At 44.6% G+C, this 19725-nt stretch overlaps 1 protein-coding gene across 2 annotated transcripts in view; it reads right to left on the reverse strand.

Moving 5' to 3' along the window:
- HHIP (hedgehog interacting protein) overlaps positions 1-19725 on the reverse strand; it is a 154062-nt gene that overhangs the window by 109171 nt on the left and 25166 nt on the right. For both annotated transcript variants that reach the window (XM_078600888.1, XM_078600887.1), the window contains exons 3-5: positions 16881-17133; positions 5783-6005; positions 4456-4657 (exon numbers count right to left, since the gene is read on the reverse strand). In XM_078600888.1, the coding sequence (XP_078457014.1) occupies positions 4456-4657; positions 5783-6005; positions 16881-17133 (678 nt within the window). The remainder of the gene's footprint in view (positions 1-4455; positions 4658-5782; positions 6006-16880; positions 17134-19725) is intronic.

Genomic DNA, 19725 nt, shown 5'->3' on the forward strand with positions numbered 1-19725 from the left:
TGCTTTATTAATTAGACCTACCTTGAAACATATCCTGCACATCTGAGTGGCGGTCAGAATTTTTGTTTGAGAAAGGCATGGTAAATGATCAAAGTCTTAAAATGTTTCTTATTTTTAATGTCAGCTTTCGACATGCAGTTCAACCTGCTGTCTTCCGCCTAATAATTTACATATTGATGCCAGTCCACCATCGATCACTGCTTGGCGAAGCCTTCACTCAGCAGTGGATAGATCATTGTTGACGATGATTAATGTCTCAATACACTCAGCCATGCCCTGTTGTCGTACTTGTAGTGTTACGTGACTTTTATGTGAAGGTGGGTGTGGTCGTGCCTCATCTAAACGGTACATAAACTGGCCCTCAGAAACAGATTGAGCGGACAAGTAATGCTAAAACAACCCTGCAGACCATGAAACAAGCTATTGTCTTACGAATCACCAATTAACAAGAAAATCACAACACTTAAATTTGATAAACAGAACATGATTTGACACAGGGCGGCCCTTCTGTGTCTTGCAATGGCAATTCGCCGGCAATTAAGTTAGAGTGTGCGCAAATCAGCACGGCGATTATGACGCAGGGAGACACAGTGGGTGGAGCGGCAAGAGAAGTCGTGTCAGGCTGAGCCACGTGAAGACGTGAGAGCTGAGTGCGAAGGCGGCTGAAGATCGAACGTCTCGCCACGGTGGCCAGGAGACGTTGACTACCTCGCCTGGCATAGCGGAGGCCGTGGGTTCGATCCCGACCGTTGACGCCTGTATATTTGGAGTTTGCATGTTCTCCCTGTAGTCGTGTGGATTTCTTTCTCCAGGTTCTCTGGTTTTACCCCCACATTTAGAATCAACGTACGTTTAGAGTATTTGGCTATTGCTATAAATTATTTTCCACGTGATAAGCCACTTTATTGAGCTATCATTTGTCGCCTGGTCGCTTCTGAAAAAGAGCTGTATAGCTCAGTGGGCCTTACCTCCAGTCACAAAGGGCGGTGGAGGAGGGATGCTCACAACAATCAGCAGTTCATCAGGTGGCTATAACACTGCAAGGTGGTGCAGAAGGGAAAGCAGGTGGTAAATCTGCCAGCCATCTCAGTCAGTTAACCCATAACACCTGGGTCTGTATCGTGCACTCCTGCAATCAAACCTTCGACACTTCACATGGACTCACAAGAGCACCCAGTCTGGCATTGACCACTACGGTGACCGCACTGTCACTTAGTGGTGGATGGTTGTTGTTGTGGTTGTTAGGTGAGCTTGAGAGACAGACACAGCCTATGCACTGCACCACCCCTACACATTAATGCAGAATTGTATTTTTAGACCTCAACAAACGAGTGCGGACGTGTGCGGCGTACCACGCCACTGTTTGACCCTTGACCTGTGCGATGGGTAAACCACTTGGGTTTTCTGAAGACAATATGCATTGAGAGGGGACTGTGTGCCAACTCTGCATGTTCGCTGCCACATCACGCGAGACTTCTTTTTATTGAAGGGTCTTGACCTGACTTTGGAAGATCAAGACACGCAGCAGCGAGCCCATCCCATAGAATCTACAGGGGGATGATGTACGACTTAAAGAGCATGGAATGCCTCTTATGGACATGGGCTGGGCCTACGGTATATAACGAGGTCAGAGTTTCACTTTATGAACTCTACCAAATGCTTTAAGATAATAAATTTGCCTTCATAGATTTCATTTTAATTGAAGGTACCGTAGCGGGTTTAATAACTAAGTGAATGCTCAATGTAAAAACTCAAGTATAGCTTTTGTCATACGGTTGTGACCTGGGTAATCTTACACTATTAAAAAACACCAATTATGTTAATCATTAGTACGCAACTTAATGCAAGTTTCTACTTTAGTTAATGTAAAAAACCCATAATTAAATGTGATTTTTTTTTACCATAACTAAATAAAGAAATAACTCAACATTTTGAGCCAACCAGCCTTTTCCAGGATGTTTCCGGAAGAATGTTTGATTGATGAACGTTTCAGCTGGCTACCCTTGAACATCATCAGTTATTATTGTGTATTACTCACTATGTCTCGCACATATATGGGCTAACACATGAGGACCGGATTTCAATCAAGTTGGAATCACAGTCAGACACACAGAGTTATTGAATTAGAATTCCCTGCTTTGCACATTATCAACAAAATATAATCGCCACGTGCGCGCGGATAATTTTAATGGGTTCCAGGAGCTTCGTACAATATATAAAGAATGGTACAATCGTATCGCAATAATGAAGAGTGCTTCTATATATACACACACCCACCCACCCTATCGTGCAGCAATGATCACAAGATGTTATCTGGCTGTTAACTGTGGGGCGCAGAGATTAGCATACAAATTATGCCCCGACATTCATCTCACATTGTCTTGTCTGCGGTTGGGGGTTTGGCCAAACGCTGTCCAATTTATGTGCAGGAACATTTCGTGTCAAACCCTGAAAAGTAATGGCCCATAAGGAATAGGGCACACGCTGGCACGAGGCGATTATTATTATGCCGGCGTTCTCTCTGGGGAGCCCTGAGTGTCAGGAGGTAAACAAAGAGAACTTTGATTATATTATTTATCCATTCATTTTTTTGCATTTTGCTCGCCAACCTCCAAGATTTCGTCTCGAATCACCATGATGTGAAATGTTTTTTTTCTTCCACAAAATATCTTCATGTATCCCATAATTGCTGCTGTAGAAAGTTAATTCTCGTTTCACTGGTTGCTTGCCTCCGAAACGTCGTGATTTTTGTTTTTATTTTATTTTATTTTCATTAATTTTGATGTTTTACCTACGTGACTTTACCGAAAAAACCTAAGAATACTTTTGGTCTTATTAGGCTGTCACCTGGTTTGCATAAAATATAAATACGTAATAAACGTATTCTTGGTTCTTTCGGTAAAGTCACGTAGAAGGGAAACAATAAAATAATAAAAATATAAAACAATTAAATTATCACGACGTTTCGATTGCAACACAAGCAATCGTCATCAGGTGTGAAAACCACAGCAAGAAAATTTTGAAAAAAGTGGCGTTTTTTTCTCAACGTTAAGAAAAAATCGCCACTTTTTTCAAAAAATGTTTGCTGTGGTTTTCACACCTGATGATGATTGCTTGTGTTGCAATCGAAACGTCGTGATAATTTAATTGTTTTATAATTTTATTATTTTATTGTTTCCCTTATACGTGACTTTACCGAAAGAACCAATAATATGAATCCCTGCAGTCACGAAAGCTTTAAATCAAAACGCAATAAACATGTTAACGGGCAAGCCATCCAATTTCCTGCTTGCAAATGGCCTTTAATATATGCCATACAGTATTTTCTAGGTTGAGTGAATATTACTTATATAAATATTACTGCAACCAGCCACATTTGGTGGCATCAATCTCATCGTGGCAATGGATATTCCGGACCTTCATCCCCATCACCTTGGAGTCACCAATGAGATCTAGAAGGGTTCACTAATACCTCATTATCCAGAGGAGAATCAATGCCACTGATACTATCAGATACACGAGCAGTATCGTTTTACACGTGGCAATAAGTGGCTATTTAGTGACCCTTTACATTGACTCTTCTGGTCATGTGGCATTGTTACAGTGACTCACAATCGAAAGGTTACACGTTCATGTTACTGTCCAGGGCTAATGTAGCCCGTCTTTACAGTGGCTATCCAATGAATGAGCTTCTTCCCTGCCATATGAATGTGGAATTTCCTTCACCGAGTCAATAGTGGTGCTGCTTGTTTGACGATGCACACACCCTGCCTTCGAACCACCAATCAGAGGACGGTGACGTCTTTCATTGGCGCTGCCCCGGCTTGGCTGAGTGGCACCTCTCCCCTTCGCGGCTTCATTTCTCACTGAATATTTTCTGGCTCGCTACGTCCACTGGAGTTAGTAGCAGGTGAACGCTATCGTGTGTACACGTGTATGTTGAACTCCTTTCGCACCGTACGTAGCCAACCATACCAATTGGAGGTGCGGGGGAAGGACAACAAACTAAACACACCAAAAACTTTTGATTTAAAGCTTTCGTGACTGCAGGGATTCATATTTTTGGTTCTTCCGGTAAAGTCACGTAGAGGGAAAATAATAAAATAATAAAAATATTAAACAATAAAAAAACACCAAAAACTGTTTGAAAGAAATGCATTTTCAAGATAGATAAAAAAATATATAAATTGTCATAGCCACAGTATTAGCCAGAGGTACACCGGACACGGTAAGCCCGTTCCCCAAACTATTTTCCATGCCTCCAACCCTGGCAGACCTGGCTGAAATGGATTTTATTTCTATTTTACTTTTATTAATTTTAATTTTTACCTACGTGACTTTACCGAAAAAAAACCCCTAAGAATATGGAGCCCCCGGTTGCCTCCCTCTAACCCATCACAGTTCACAGGAGGCCACTCGCAGTGTTGCTCCGCCCGGTGCGTGCGTGCACCTCACCTTGTTCCCGCTCTGCACCACCTTGTGCAGGTCCATGAAGGGCTCGGAGGAGATGCCCGTTCGCGGCGCCAGCACGCGCACCACACCCTCGCGCTCCAGGATGAAGAGGCGCTGCGTGCCGTCCCGGCTGGGAACGGCCCCCACCGGCTGCCGCAGCCTGTCCGCCACCAGCAGCAGGCACAAGCCCTCACGCTGGCGCTTTCTGCGGGAAGTGGGAACGGCATCGAGCCGCGACGGTCAATGACGAATCCTCCGGTCGGAAATGATCGTGGGAAGGGGGCAGCCCACGCAGTTACCTTCGCTCAGTCGCCGACGGCGCAAGGGCCTGCATTCGAGCGAGCTACGGAGAGTCGCTCTGGAGCGGCGGGTCGTCAACCTGGGGCCCCGTAGCCGCGTGCGGCTTACGAAGGACTTTGCTTCGCGACCGTTATCTATTAGAGACAACCACCGTCTCTCATTCACGTGCATTGCCGTTCTTGAAATTGAGTTTTTTTTTTAAATATCGAATTCGAAAAAAAAGCCTCATGTTCATTTGGACGCCGACCCCTGGCTCTAGAGGGTGGTGTTTTTGGCCCCCGCTCTTCCACGCTCAGTGCATGCCATGTGCTGGTGCCTTCATCGATGCCTCTCCTGCTAATCGCTTCTCGTGCTGCCGCATGCCGCCGTTGAATAAACTGGCAGCATTTCTCCTTTTTTTGATCCTGTAGCATGAAGTGGCGTTCTTATTTTATTTTACAAAAGAATGATACGAGCCAGCGATCTGAATTGTGCGACACAAATGTCGCGGTCGGAGCTTACGTTTGACGTCAGCTTCACATTGTAGATAATGTGGGTGAAGGATATCAGGATAGATGTCATCCAAATGCATATATCAAATACCTTCGCGGGAGAAGGGACATTTTTTTTCTACACATTCAGATGCACAATTGTAGTGCCTGATGTCATTGCCTTGATTTTTCACCATATGAAAGTGTTGGAGTGTGATGCAATATAATGGTGCACACATGATCTCAACCTTAAAGTCTTTTTCGTCATTAATGAAGCTTGAAATTCATGTTGGTCAGTTGTTTTTGTGTCGTCTTCCTTGAACATAACTTTAATTGTGTCATATTTGCATAACGTGTGCTTGAAATTGACATTAAATGATCGATTCTTACATGGACGATCCAATTACGGCGCATGCATCGCGAGCGTGAGAATCAATCTTTCGTGGGCAAACACAACTAACTCTCCCGGCAGATTCTCGAGAAAACACCCTGCACCACATCAACAGAGCAGACACACGGGGACGTAGATTCTCCACGGCAACAGCGGAATCTCCCCTTACTTGCTCGGATGCTGCGCCTCTCCGCTGTCCGCGGACACCCCCTCCAGGTGATTGGAGAGCGGCCCTTGTGGCCCGGACGTCCGCCTTCCGAAATCCGGGAAGCAAATTCCGGTGGCCGCCGCTGCCGCCGCTGCTGTCGTCGTTACAGCTCCGTCCCGTGACCGGGACGAGTAGAGGGCACAGAAGTCCTCCATGCTGCCCGGAACCGCCCCTGTCAGGTACGCTGCTCGCCCGCAACAAACGATCGAAACGGCACGGGGTGATGTGATTAACGCTTTTTGTTTTTGTTTAAATTTGTTTTTCTTTCTCCGACATGCAACGCGGGGAAGCTCAGGGCCCGCGGGGGAAAAAAAAATCGGGGTGCGAGGGCAGCAAGGCTCGAGGGTAGTTTCGGCGCGATTGCCCCCGAGTGCATTCGCCGGTCGCGAGAGAAAGTAATTGGATGTGCGGTGGGCAAAGTATTTGCTCGAGGGCACTTCAGAGTAAAACACCGGGGGGTCCTTAAGGCTGAGCAACGGGAGGGGAGGGGAGCTTTGTGCTTTGCAGGGGGGGGGGGGGGCAGGGGGGCCTTAGTTTTCAACATTTGGAGAGCTCTAATGTTGAGAAAGGAAGATCATAGGGGTGAGGTTGGGAGGGGTCCTAAGACTTAGCGGGATCAGCTTTTGTCACTTGGCTGGGGGGTGAAGTGCTTAGGTTGAAGGGGGTAGGCAAAAGGAGGAGAGGAGCTTGAACTTAAAACAAAAGCAAAAAAAAAGGCAATGAAAGAAGAAGTTATAACAGAGGATGGTGTTCATTCAGCAAAAAACCAGTGGATTATCTGGGGCTCAGCTCGAGCAGGTCTCTCTCTCTCCGACTCAACTCCCGGAAGACCTGCACCTCGACGGGGGAGCCACCATTTCCGGTGCCAGACTCAAGGCCCCCCCACCACCACCCCAACTCCACCATCACCCCAACTCCACCACCCCCCCAACTCCACCAACCCCCCACAACAACCCACCCACCCCCCCGCTACCTCAAATGTATTTTTTTTCCACGCATACCACAAAATGACCCAGGATCACATCGAAGGTGAGCATGCGAGCGAGGTGAGGGATGAGGTGAGGACCGCTTATAAAAAATAACACCACCACCCCACCACCCCACCACCATTACTTCACACCACCCACCGCTAAATAAAGAATAAAACAGACCCCGTGACCCACTTGACGCCGGGTTCCCTGGAGCCAATTATGAGCGCGTGCCAGGCCTCTGTGAAGGCTCGCTTGGGGAGTGGGGTGGGTGGAGATGTACAGGTGTAAGCGTTGATTTAGAAGCATTCCGAATAATTTATTTTCGCTTTTTTGTTTTCTTCAGGTCTGAAGATGCACACCCCCCCACCCCTCCGACCCCCCACGCTGAATTACACTCCGTGACACCTACAAGCGAGCACGAGACGTCCCTTGGTCTCACTCCCAAGTGCTTAAAAAAGCACCCGGCATTGAAGCGAGCATTGATTGTTGCTCGTTAGTTTATGAGAAATTAAGCGCTCGCGTTTTCGTTATCTTGGCTGCATTTTTCGCGTGAACGATGTCGACAGAGCGGCAGTGAATTTTAATTACTTTCTCGAAAAAATTATTTGTTATGACAAAAAAAAGATTGCTTACAGGGTTTATTTGTTTTGCCAATGTATGAAAAACTAATAGCGGAAGTTTTTGTTTGAGGCTTTGTTGTTGTTGTCCGAGTGCACATCAGATATAGTGCACTGCTGATGGCTTTGTTTATGAGAATAACTGTTTAATACGAACATGTGCTCCTCTTCTTCCCCAAAAACGTGGCATTTTACTGACCGTGTAAAACTTGCACCCACTAGTCACTGTGAGCGTAATAAACAAAACAGCGTGAAATATTATAAATCCACACTTTTGCAAACTCGGGCTTGCATTCGCTCAATAAACACAAGCGTTCTGAGGGTGCTTGCGTGCGGGCGTGTGCGCTCAGAAACACTTTGTGTGTACATAGCAATGCGTTAACGCAATCTTGACGTCCCATTTCTTTTTTGTGAATGCTCCTGCTGAAAACATGAATTAGCAGTACGTGACAGGGGCTTGGATTAGAGATTCTGCTGAGGTCACAGGGGTAAGGTTGTATTGCTTCTGTTTTCAATTGTCTCTCCACACGTTAGCTGCCGGACAGCTTGCTCCACCTTATTGTTAACAGATTTCAATCCTCTTCTTGGTTCTTTCGGTAAAGTCAGGTAGAATTGAAATAATAAAATAATAAAATAATTCTCACGACGTTTCGGCCACATTCAGACGCTGTCTCCCCGACAGACCTGGTCTTCACCTGAGGACGGCTGCTTGCGTTGTGGCCGAAACGTTGTGAGAATTATTTTATTATGTTTTATTTTATTATTTTATTATTTCCATTCTACGTGACTTTACCGAAAGAACCAAGAAGATGAATCCCTGCAGTCACGAAAGCTTTAAATCGAAAGATTTCAATCCTGTTACAGATTTTTTTCGCTCATATTTTCGGTAGGTTAACGCCCATCTCTCTGCTTGGTAAAAAAAAATTTCAACACAACAGCACCCGTGTCCCCCATAAATCTCCCCAATTCGCGCTCCCGTCCACCAACCAACCGCATTGGCCATTGTGCACCACACAGAGAAAGTGGTGCCGCAACCGGAGGGCGAAAGACCTGCCCTTTGTCCGGTGCGCCGCGGTGTGAGTTCCACCCGGTGATGTGCCCCCGGGGGAGCGCGAGCAAGCGCCATCAATATCTGCATTCATCCCTCCCAGTCACTTACGCTCGCTCGGCGGCTATCATTATCCCACCATTCACCAACCTTTCACCGCACGAGAGCTCTAAATGAATTATTGATGAATCGCTCCTCCACCAACAATTCAAGAGATTCCCTACACTCAGGCGAGGCCTAATAGACGCCCGCGTACCTGGGAAAGACGATGTCTAGCTGCTTGTCCGGGCCAGGTCTCTAACTGGCTCGCTGCCGTATCCATGAGTACATTATGTCCCATGCTCCCCACGCCCCATTGCTCCCCCTCCCCGATCGTTCGGCACGCTCCCAAAAAAAGAACCCCCACCTCCCCCCGTGCCTTCCCCCCCCTCTCTGCTCTGTGCCCCGAAGCAGTAGTTTAATCAGCCCCCCTCGGTCTACACCGCTCCAAGCATCGGGCCGCTCACCCACCCCTCCCTCGCTCTCCCACAGCCACCCACCCGCGAGCCCTCCCTCCCGCCCGCCCGCCCAACCACCCAGGCACCCATCCACCCACCTCATCCTCAACCTGGGTGGCCTGCAGAGGCACTTGACATCATGATGCACTTCAGCAGTTTTACACATACACGGAGCGCTAGGAAAATAAACCCTGCGTTTGTCATGGCACATGGCTGCCTGTGGCTAGCTCTGCCCAATGCTACGCACTATGTTTGCAACATATTTTTTAAACGGATAAACGTGTCTCGAATACTCCGCGCGATGTGTTTTACGTGTGCGTGTGTGCGCGATTGAAAATTACAACTAGTTTAACCGAAATGAGGAAACAATGGAGCCATTGCATGACCGAACAAGGGCTGTCAGCTGGCGACACAGAGACTCCTTTCTTCCCTCAATCCGCTCGCTCATTCAGCGAGAATGTTTACTGTATTGACATGCGATTCTGGAAGAATTTTGATGCTTTTTCTGACCAGCCACGGTTTGCTTTCGCAGGTAGTGTGTTAGTTTTTAGGATTTTTTTTTCTCTCTCTCTCTCTCTCCTTATCTGCTCGTTTTTTTTGGCAGCTAACAAACGGCCTGCTTGTAAACAGAGAGAGGGGTGGGAAAACAAATCTGATAACATTTAAGAGCAAATATAAACGAAAGATTTCACCAGGACCTTTTGAATGCAGAACCCCTAATGCTCGTCTAAAAAAACATTTTTTTCTGCTTTAAAAAAAAGGGGGGAGGGTAGCCGTGGGGGGGGGGGCAGGGAGGGTGGGGAAGTGAAGAAAAACCCTCCAGTACACATGAAATCGGGATACGTGCACAATGGTGGCTGACAACCACTTGTAATGTATGTGTGAGTGTTTTTCAATGGTATTTCAACAAGTGGTGGTTTGTATGCGACACAAGCCAACAGCTCCATGAAATGTAGACAGACGAATTCACTTGTTCATACTGGCCCCACACAAAAGGTCTCCTTTACCTTATCCAGTCAATCAGAGGATGAGTTTTCAGAGCACAATCACTTCCATAAAATGCTAATTTGTCCGGCGGTGAATTGCGTTACAGCTCATGATGATGATGATGTCAACTTTTCTCAAAAGCTGATCTGAACATTAATTTAAATGAAATGTTTTATCGAGTTTTCGGAGTTGTGTTCATGTCATTTTATGGCCCCTTGTATGTTAACGTCTTCGGGTAAGAATTCCTTTTCCTCAGATAAGAGAGCTCACCACTGCCCAATCCGTTATAGGGCAACAACTGGCATGTAAAAAAAAAATACATTCTTAAATAATTACTAAGCATGTAATGAAGCAATCAATTAATCAATAAAATCTGTATATTAAGCTTGAGGAACCTTATGCACAGATTTGTGCATGAGAGAATACATTGTTTATGTTTTCTTCGCAAACCATATGCTTATTAAATGCTGATACAATGAGGCAAAAAACCGTACAAATGAGATGGAAACAAAATTTAAACAATATACAAAATAAGGCAGCAAAAACTAAACAAAAAATATGCTTAAAGAATTGAATTATTTCTCATGATTCACCGAATCATGACAATGATCTCAGGGGTGATCAGTTACATAACCACTTCATTACAATATATTCCCCGCTTCATTGAATGCTCAGAAGACACTGCTGGCTGAACCATCTCTCCTGTTTGATGCATGATGACAATTTGCAGTTGTTGTTACATTGGGCGGCCCAACACACAGGGCACATAGGGTTATTATATTTACTTTAACAAATCACACGGGTTGATTTATTTTAACAAATGTTAGTGCATGCATTCATTTTCTTTTCTTTTAAAATTTATTGAGGACCTTTTCTTTTTCGACTACAAGTGTAATCTTTGAACATTCATCAAGTATGTTTCGTCTCAATTCACTCGGGGGTTTTGGTCGAGTTTTATAAACGACGGATTTCAGGTGACCCCACAGGAAAAAGAAATACATATGATTAATGAAAATAGATAAAATATTTAATTTAAATAAGAAACAAATAAAATATGTTAATGCCATTGTTAAAATCAATGCAATAACCCTGTGTGTCCTGACTTTGGGCCATGTTGTATACAGGGCAGCACCTGTTAAAGCTGCACGTAAAAACACCACAGCTTTTCACGCCTAGCTGACAAAAACTACAAACCATCTGCTGTGGTTTGCGGCCCATCCACAAAGGGATTTCTTGGTTTTGCTGGCCACGAAAAAATGCATTTCGATAAATTGTTATAAACTTTGTTTTGGCTGGAATCTTTTTGTTTATATACAAAATAAGATTGTATCCAACATCTCTAAACCTGACTTTAAATCACTATTACTACTACCAATGGCACGTGACTGGCAGTGGGTCGTCGTGACCTCCATAACAACGGATCGCACACGGAATCCCATGCGACCTGAGGGATGAACACCCGAATTGGTCCTCAAGTGCCACATCAAGGCATACGTATGTATGTGGAACTTCTTTCTCACCCTACGTAACCAACCGTGCTAAACGAACGTGTGTCTCTGATGGCCACGGGACATTTTTCCAGGTTCATCCCAGCCTCATTCTGTGGCACAGGGCCAGTTGTTCCAGTGCATGATGGTCACCTGGCAGACGTGACTTTAAATTATCTTTCACAAATCCCCAAAGTATTACCTCTGCCCAGCATCTTTCTCATTACCTACAACCAACTCTTAAGCTAAAACTCTCTGTTGTCTACTGTTCACCAAACCCAAGCCCGAACTTCGCATCCAACTTTTCCGTGCTCTCATTGTCACCCCTGATTTAACGTCCAGTTTGAAGATCCATAAAATCTTATCTCAATACATGTTGTTGCAGTAAATCTTGGCATCCATGTATCGCTCCCAACTCATCTCAACTCCCCCTTTACTCCCATGGCTGTACACTTGACTTTGCCATCAGAATAAAAATTCTTTGTTTAAACTGGAGGACATCTGATGGGCCATGAAGCACTTTTACGAGAGATATCCGTGCTTTTACCATCATTCAGTTGCCACTTTTAGCAACCACCACTTTGTAACGTCTCCTTCCGCCGTGGGAGGCTACTCATTCTCGTCCGCTGTCCCCGTAATGTGGAACTCCCAGACATTAATGCTGTCTACTCTCTCTGCTCTCATTCAAGGCCAGTCTCCAAACCTTCCATTTTCCTTCGGCAATTACTGTCTGCCCATATCTCTCCGTAAAATGAATATGCCATCTCAGCAGTTTTTGTCGAGCGCCTTGAGATGCCGTCATACTTAGTCACGGTGTGAATACACATTATGCTGTAATTGTACACTCGAGTAGGAAATGGGTTATCAGGGGGAAATAAATGGGGGGAAGTTGGTTTGTTTTCATTCGCATTGGATCGTAAAGTGAATGACAATGGTATTTGTCTGCGCAATGTTGCTCAATGTTCTGTATGCGTTATCGATAAAAAGAAAATCAAATCTGTATTCGCGATGCCTCAGAGAATGTAAGTGCAACTTCTTTAAATGGTTGTGGAAATGTCAGAAACTGTTTTCAAAATATTACCTTGTGGCTGCAAAACATTACCTTGATAGTGCCATTCATATATATAAAAGAGAAATTTGTGAATATGTGTGTCTGTTCAAAATGTTTAGTGTACTTCCCAACATGCAACAAACCTGAAATTTGCCATGTGGGTACTTTCCAGACTGTACACCTTGCAAAAATTTTAAAAAATAGACTTTTGTATTTTTTTGGGGGGGGGGGGGGGGCGCAATAATGCATTGATTTTGCACGGCAAGTGAGCTGTGACGTCACATCTGTCATGTGACTCGTATGCGGAAGCGTCACGCAGTGTGCCTGCTCACGTCACCCATCCCATCCCAACCCTCCGCGGGTAAAGTGAAATACAAATGTGTTGCAGGTCTAAGGCGTTCTTCGCGCAGCATTGCTGCTTTATTATTTCAGTCGTTTACTGCCGGACGCACCCTGAAAGTTGTGCGTCTGCAGCAAGCGCGTGTATGTGTACCTATTAACGTGCCGGCGTTTGTGTGTGGGGGGAGCGGTAGTGTAGTGGTTAGCACGCTGCGCTACGAACCCGGCGACCCGAGTTCGATTCCCACTCACGGCCACCACTGGTGACGATTATTTGAACTGGTCCTGGGCCTCCCCTAGGTCGACTCAACCTTAAACGAGTAACTGGTGTGGTGTGTGAACATCGCCACTGGGGAGACAAAGGCGGCCGGGCGAAGCCGGATAGTAAAGCTAGTATTTTATAAAATAGATATATATTTTTATAGGTTATACGTTTTTTTTTATATCACCACACTTTGTTTCTGCTCAAATAAATTTGTTTTGAATGAACAAAGGCTTTGTGATAAAAGCAAAACCGATTGTGTCACTCTTGAATATTTAAAATGCCATTTGTATTAAAGAAATTTAACTATAATTCAGGTTACCCACATTATGGAAACTCCAATTCTGGCCAATTTACGACGAAGCTCATCTATCAGTGACAAACATCATATTTCAGAGACCGGTATTTCCATATCGCATACAGGCGTTCATTGTATTTTGAAAGTGACAGTGAATACAGAATCAGAATCTATATTTATACGGGAGGAAATACAATTTCTGGGGGAAGAGCCGTACTGCTGCCCAGTGAGTCCACACACGGAAGATCGTGGAATGACCTTCAGTGAAGGTCAGCTATGAAATAAGCAGGGATATCTCTGTCGAATAAGCAAATGCAATTATTGCATCCCTTTGTTGATCCACTTCTGTATGGAAACCTCCCATGTGGGTTGTTTAACCATACTTCGCCATGCTGGTCAATGTGGGTTGCTTGATTTGGAGGGGGAGCTGCTACCAATTTAGAAGTCACTTGCCACAGATGTTAGCCGTGGCCAGGAATATACAGTATGTATGTTTGTTGAACTTCTTTCGCACCGTACGTAGCCGACCGTGCTCATCGGAGGGATTGAACCCAGGTCACTTGGGCTCACAGTGCAGTGTGCTAACCACTGCTCCAGCCTGCTTACTTGAGAATGTACATTAAACTCAAATAGGAGAAATTAAGTTGCTGCCTTGAATAACACCCCACCGCACGATGAAACATTTTTCTGCATATTTAAACACAATGTAAGAATAAATAAACTACACAGTGCAAATCCAGGTTGCACATTAATTATATTAGTATGCTATTTAAACACAAATAATCCTTAATATGTAACAATTCAATACAGGAAATTAAATCCATGAGAAGTGCATTCAAGCATGTCATAATAAAGAAATTATTATATGAATGTTGCACTTGTAAAGTTTTTTTTTACGAGAATGACCTTTCCACTCTATGAACGAGTGGCGCGTTGAAAGAATCCAGAGAACCCAGAAAAATGCCACGCATTTGAGAGCATAAAGGCTCAACGCAGATGGATTCAAGAATCCATGGTTACACCAACATCTCCTAAGCCACCTTTCAGAGTCCAACCCTAACAAAAAGCTGGTATTCCCAGGCAGTCTCCCATCCAACTACCTACCAGGCTCTACCCCAATTGGCAACTGAAATCGGACAAGATTGGTGATTTGGCAGAATTATTGGTTAATATAATTATCCGCATTTAAGCAGTATTGTATGATTTTCGTTTACCCTCTTTGCGAATTAAACTAGACTTATTCACCTCGAATGCTATGTAAGGCACCAACATCATGAACTTAATTAACTTACAAAATCATGACACATCAAAAATTGCGTTTTGTAATGTATTAATGTCAGAGTGGTGGAGCAATCGTCAGTGTGCAGCAAATTAATTTTTATTTCTGGCCATGGCTATCATCAGTGTTGAATTATATCCGAACTATTCCTGCATCCCCCCCCCTCCCCATGATCAACCTATTCTGACCAGCATGGTGAAGTATGACAACACAATCCTCATGACTTAACACGTGATGAGGCCTTCATCCAGCAGTGGATTGACAATAGGTTACAAATGTTACATCATTTTAATAATTTAAATAGGTATTTCATTTCGTCACTATCTTTGAGGTGATCAATTTACTCAACAGGTTGGGAAACAAACAAAACGGGACAATAAAAATGCAATGTTTGGATGCATGAAGTAAAGTTTGGAGTAAATTTGTTGTCAATAATAGTGAAAAAAAGGTGCGTTAAATTACCTAATGACCCTCACAAGCAATCATTTTGTGTTTGCTTCACCGTGCTCCACTGATCACCAACTGAAAAAGTATTCTGCCCCGATGTGAGTAATGCATCTGCGAGGCCAGCCGTTCACATTCGCTGACATAACGTGTCAGCATTACGGAGAGGGCCCTTGAAAAGCGCCACACTTGGTGCTGCTAAGTTCAGGTTTTTGACGGCTGCGTTGCGAAAGCGCCACGTGCCTTTCGTTTTTTTTGCTGGGCTGGAATCGAAAATAAACCGCCAACAAGTGAGCTGATGGTTCACCTAAATCCAAGAAGGGTGACAGACATTAAAAACGACGTAAACTTCTGAGAGCTAATTTATCATGCAGATACCATTTCTATATATTTTTTTCTTTCAGAAAGCAAAGCAAATATCACATATTTGATATCAGGTCATCCCTTTATCTCGTTAAATCTGTGGCCTGTCACGTGGTATTCTCTCTCCCACCTGAAGACGATTGCTTGTGGACCTACGTGACTTTACCGATAGAACTTAAGAGTATGATATTCCCCTCATCACGTGCTCTAAAAGAAACCCCTCTCTCTTTTTTAATTTCGATTTAAAGCTTTCGTGACTGCAGGGATTCATATTCTTGGTTCATTATATTTTTATTATTTTATTATTTCCCTTCTGCGTGACTTTACCGAAAGAACCAAGAAGAACCTCTCTCTTTTTCGAACGATCCAGACGCGCATCGTTTACCTCTGTTTGTAAAACGTGGAAGTGATATCCGAACCGGTCCCGGGGGCCCCCAATCGCCCAACCCACACTAACCAGCATGGTGAAGTATGGTCAAACGGCCTCGCACGTGTTCACCAATATTTGTAAATGATCTTGTGATGCGATCACATCTCGCTTTCATACATAATGCGCTGTTGATTTAAAACCAGGTGAGAGCCCACCGAGACCAAATGTCTTTTTATTCAAGGGAGATCTGTGTCACAGAGCAATGCGGCAGTCGACGTGCACAGCAATGGTGTATCATAACGTCTGTCATCGTGTACCTCACGTCTGCACGTGGAGTGGTCGAGCGGTGGCTTTCGCAAGTGTGCCATGAACCCATCGACCTGAGTTTCGTCAACGGTGAGCGACATCCGAATTGGCCCTGCGGCCCCACACGCCAACCCCCAACCCACACTATCCAAAGCGTGGGTGAAGTATGGGCACGCACAACTCCCACAACTGACGGGGTGTGGGATTGCTTTCACACAACAGCGGGTAGACGGAGCGCTGTGAATTATAATATGGCCATTTAACAATTGACAATAAACTGAAATCAACAAAATTGACTGCACTCTCAGAGAGAAGTTTGCAGGAGTGTGTTTGCCAGGAGGGCCATTTGTTTTCCCGGCGAGAACCGGGCATTGACAAGTTGCGCGGCATGAACGCTGAATCATTGGCACGATTACATTACGTAGAATATATAGATGTAAAACCTGAGTCACGGGAGGAGTTTGCAGGGGGGGCACGGGCCCCCAAACTGGACACCTTTATAAATGTATTGTCAGTAGTTTACAAGTAAAATTACAAATCAATACATATGCACCCACTATTCCTAATGTGAGGGACGAAGCGAACACCTGCTCCCACCCCCCATATATAGAAGTCAAACTCCACCTATGACCTTGGTTCATATGCAACGCTGTAGTATATATATATACAATGTATATATGTAAGTATATCCACGTGTACCGGGACCATTGTCAAGCACCGACTCCCTGCGGCTGCCGTACCGGCCAGGTGAGGCTTGCAGGCGCCGTAGAACTCGGCGCAGTAGTCCGGGCAGAGCAGGGGCATGGTGGCGGTGGCGGCGGTGGCGGCACGGGAGGAGCCACCACGTCCCGCAGCTCTCGACCGCCCCGCGGACTGCGCCTCCTGCTGCGGCTGCAGCTGCAGCAGGAGGCGGCGAGCGTCGGGGGAGCAGCGTGCGCATTCCAGCTCGTCCAGGAAGCGGCGACACGCCGTGCCGTTCAGAGACGCCAGCAGCTGTCGAACGGGACGGGGGCACACGGCGATTCTGTCACGATTGCCACGTCGGCAGACCTGTTCTCCGCCCGAGGACGGCTGCTTGGGTTGTGGCCGAAACGTCGTGAGAATTGTATTTGATCATGTTTGTATTTTTATAATTTTATTATTTCCATTTTACGTGACTTTACCGAAAGAACCAAGAAGATGAATCCCTGCACTCACGAAAGCTTTACATCGAAATTTTATTATGTTTTATTTTTATTATTTTATTATTTCTCTTCTACGTGACTTTACCGAAAGAACCAAGAAGATGAATCCCTGCAGTCACGAAAGCTTTAAATCGAAAAATGATTTCCGTCGCTTTCCGCGTCGATATGTTGCCACTGCCGATCGCAGTGAGATTCCAACCTCCCCCCCCCCGCCACCACCCTGTATTTGCAGGCCTCACATATCCGCTGTTCGTATTGTCAATGGATGCCACCACAGATGTCACACGTGCATGGGCACGTGGAAATTCCGGCAAACGGCCACGTTATTCACATTGCTTGCGTCACTGAATATTGTGGTTACAACAAATTACGGCAAAGCCACGACACCACCTCCCCGCTACTCCGTTAGTCACCTGGAAGTGGTGGAACATTTAATGATACCGCCTTGGTTGTGGAGGTTGCACTGCACATGGGAATGTACCGCGTGTCGTTCTGCAACGTGGTGAACAGCACGCGGTGCAGCTCAAAACAAGAGATAATGAATCCTTTCATCCAAGTTTAACAATGGATTAGCCCCTCAATGTACTAGTCTCCAATCAGGCCTAAAGCCATCATATTATCTGAGGATGAGTTGCCATGGTGGCGAAATGTTACCTAGGTCAGCTGATTTACAGGAGATCGTGGGTTCAATCCCAACCTTGATGCCTGTATATTTGGAGTTTGCATGTTATCCCAGTGATCGTGTGAATTTTTCTCCGGGTCCTCCGGATTTTCCCTCCACATTTAGAAACACACGTTTAGAGTATTTGGCTGCTATAAATTTCCACGTGATAAGCCACTTCATTGAGCGATTATTTGTGGCCAGGTCGCTTCTGAAAAAATTAACCCGTAAAAACAAAGTTTTTCACTATAAATCCTTTATATGCGTGGCGGCTAGAGTCCTCTCGTCCTCTGGCTTGAGATGGCTGCCACCTATGGGTCAGATGATTGCGTGTCACCATTAAGCAATTGGTAATTAAATATAAAAAAAATGTTTCCTAAAAAGTGTAAAATTTTGGAAAAAAAATTTCACGAAAAAAAATTGTCACGCACAACGAGTCTGTGTGCAAAATGTCAGCTCGATTGGATCACGGGAAGTGGGTTTAAAAACGACCGAAATATTTGCACGGTCGTAAGCGTGCAAGCAAGCAAGCAAGTGAACTTAATATAAAGGATTTAAAAAGAGCTCTGTAGCCTAGTGGGCCCTCTCTAGTAAAACAAAAATAGTTTAAATAGTAATAGTTGATAAACTGTTTCATCTTATTTGCATATCTTCATGGGCAAAAGGAGGTAGCTGGAAGTGGTAGAAAATTCAAGTTATCATCCACATTTATCAATGGGTAACTGGAGTTATCACGAGTTACGTCCACGGATTGCTGCCAATCCGCCAACTGTGCCACTTGAATCAATGTGAATAAGGGGGGGGGGGGGGGGTGGTTTACTGCAGCACCGAATCCTTCGCATATTGGCATGATCTTAAACTCAATCACGAATTTCCATCTCAATCGTTCACTTTTCTCGACACTCACCATCACACATCGCCATGATGCTCAGGAATCATTTGTTTGCGTCAATCGTCACCATTATCGTTATCGATCAACATTAAACAAAACATGTTATGCACGTTAATATCAACATCACAAATATTGGACACATCCATCAGGCTGCAAAAGAACCTGAAAAGGAAATGAAATAAAGTAAAAACAATGGAATGAGTGCCGCAATTGATACGAACTCCCACCAAATGTAAAGAAAATTGCCTTCACCATATTGTGTCTGTGGAGTCATCGATTTCAATCTGTTGACATAAATTGTCAAAATTAGGAAGAAAGCACTTAGGGGAAAGGTTTTATTTCTTTAAATTTATATCAATACTCTGCGCTGCTACTTCACATTTGCCCATTGTTTCAAAGCAATAGATTGTAAACTGCATGACGCCATTGCTATATACATATGCCATTGCATTATATATCTCATAATACAACTGTAGTAATGAATACATTAGCAAATCTGATAGGACAGATGTGTCCTACCGCATATCCTTTCAAAATGACCATTTGCCTTCAGCAAAAAATAACGCGAAAATTTAATTACAAAAAAGGTTAAACAAGTGAAAATTGAATGTCCCTTGCGCTTTCATTGCGAGGCGTTACGGTCAATTGACACGGTTTATCGCCTTGAGCAGAGAGAAAAAAATAACCGCTTCACGTCTCTCTTCTTTTTTTTTGTTTTCAAAGTTTCGTGAAGTTTTTTGTTTTGTTTTCAACGTGGTTAGACATTAAGAAGATGGACTCCTGTGGGCCTTCGTTTTTAAACAAAAATCCTAACTTTCAAGCGGTATCGAGTATCATGCCTTAAAATA

Source organism: Lampetra planeri, chromosome 15 (genome assembly GCF_965212315.1).
Source record: "Lampetra planeri chromosome 15, kcLamPlan1.2.h2, whole genome shotgun sequence".
Lineage (NCBI taxonomy): Eukaryota > Metazoa > Chordata > Hyperoartia > Petromyzontiformes > Petromyzontidae > Lampetra > Lampetra planeri.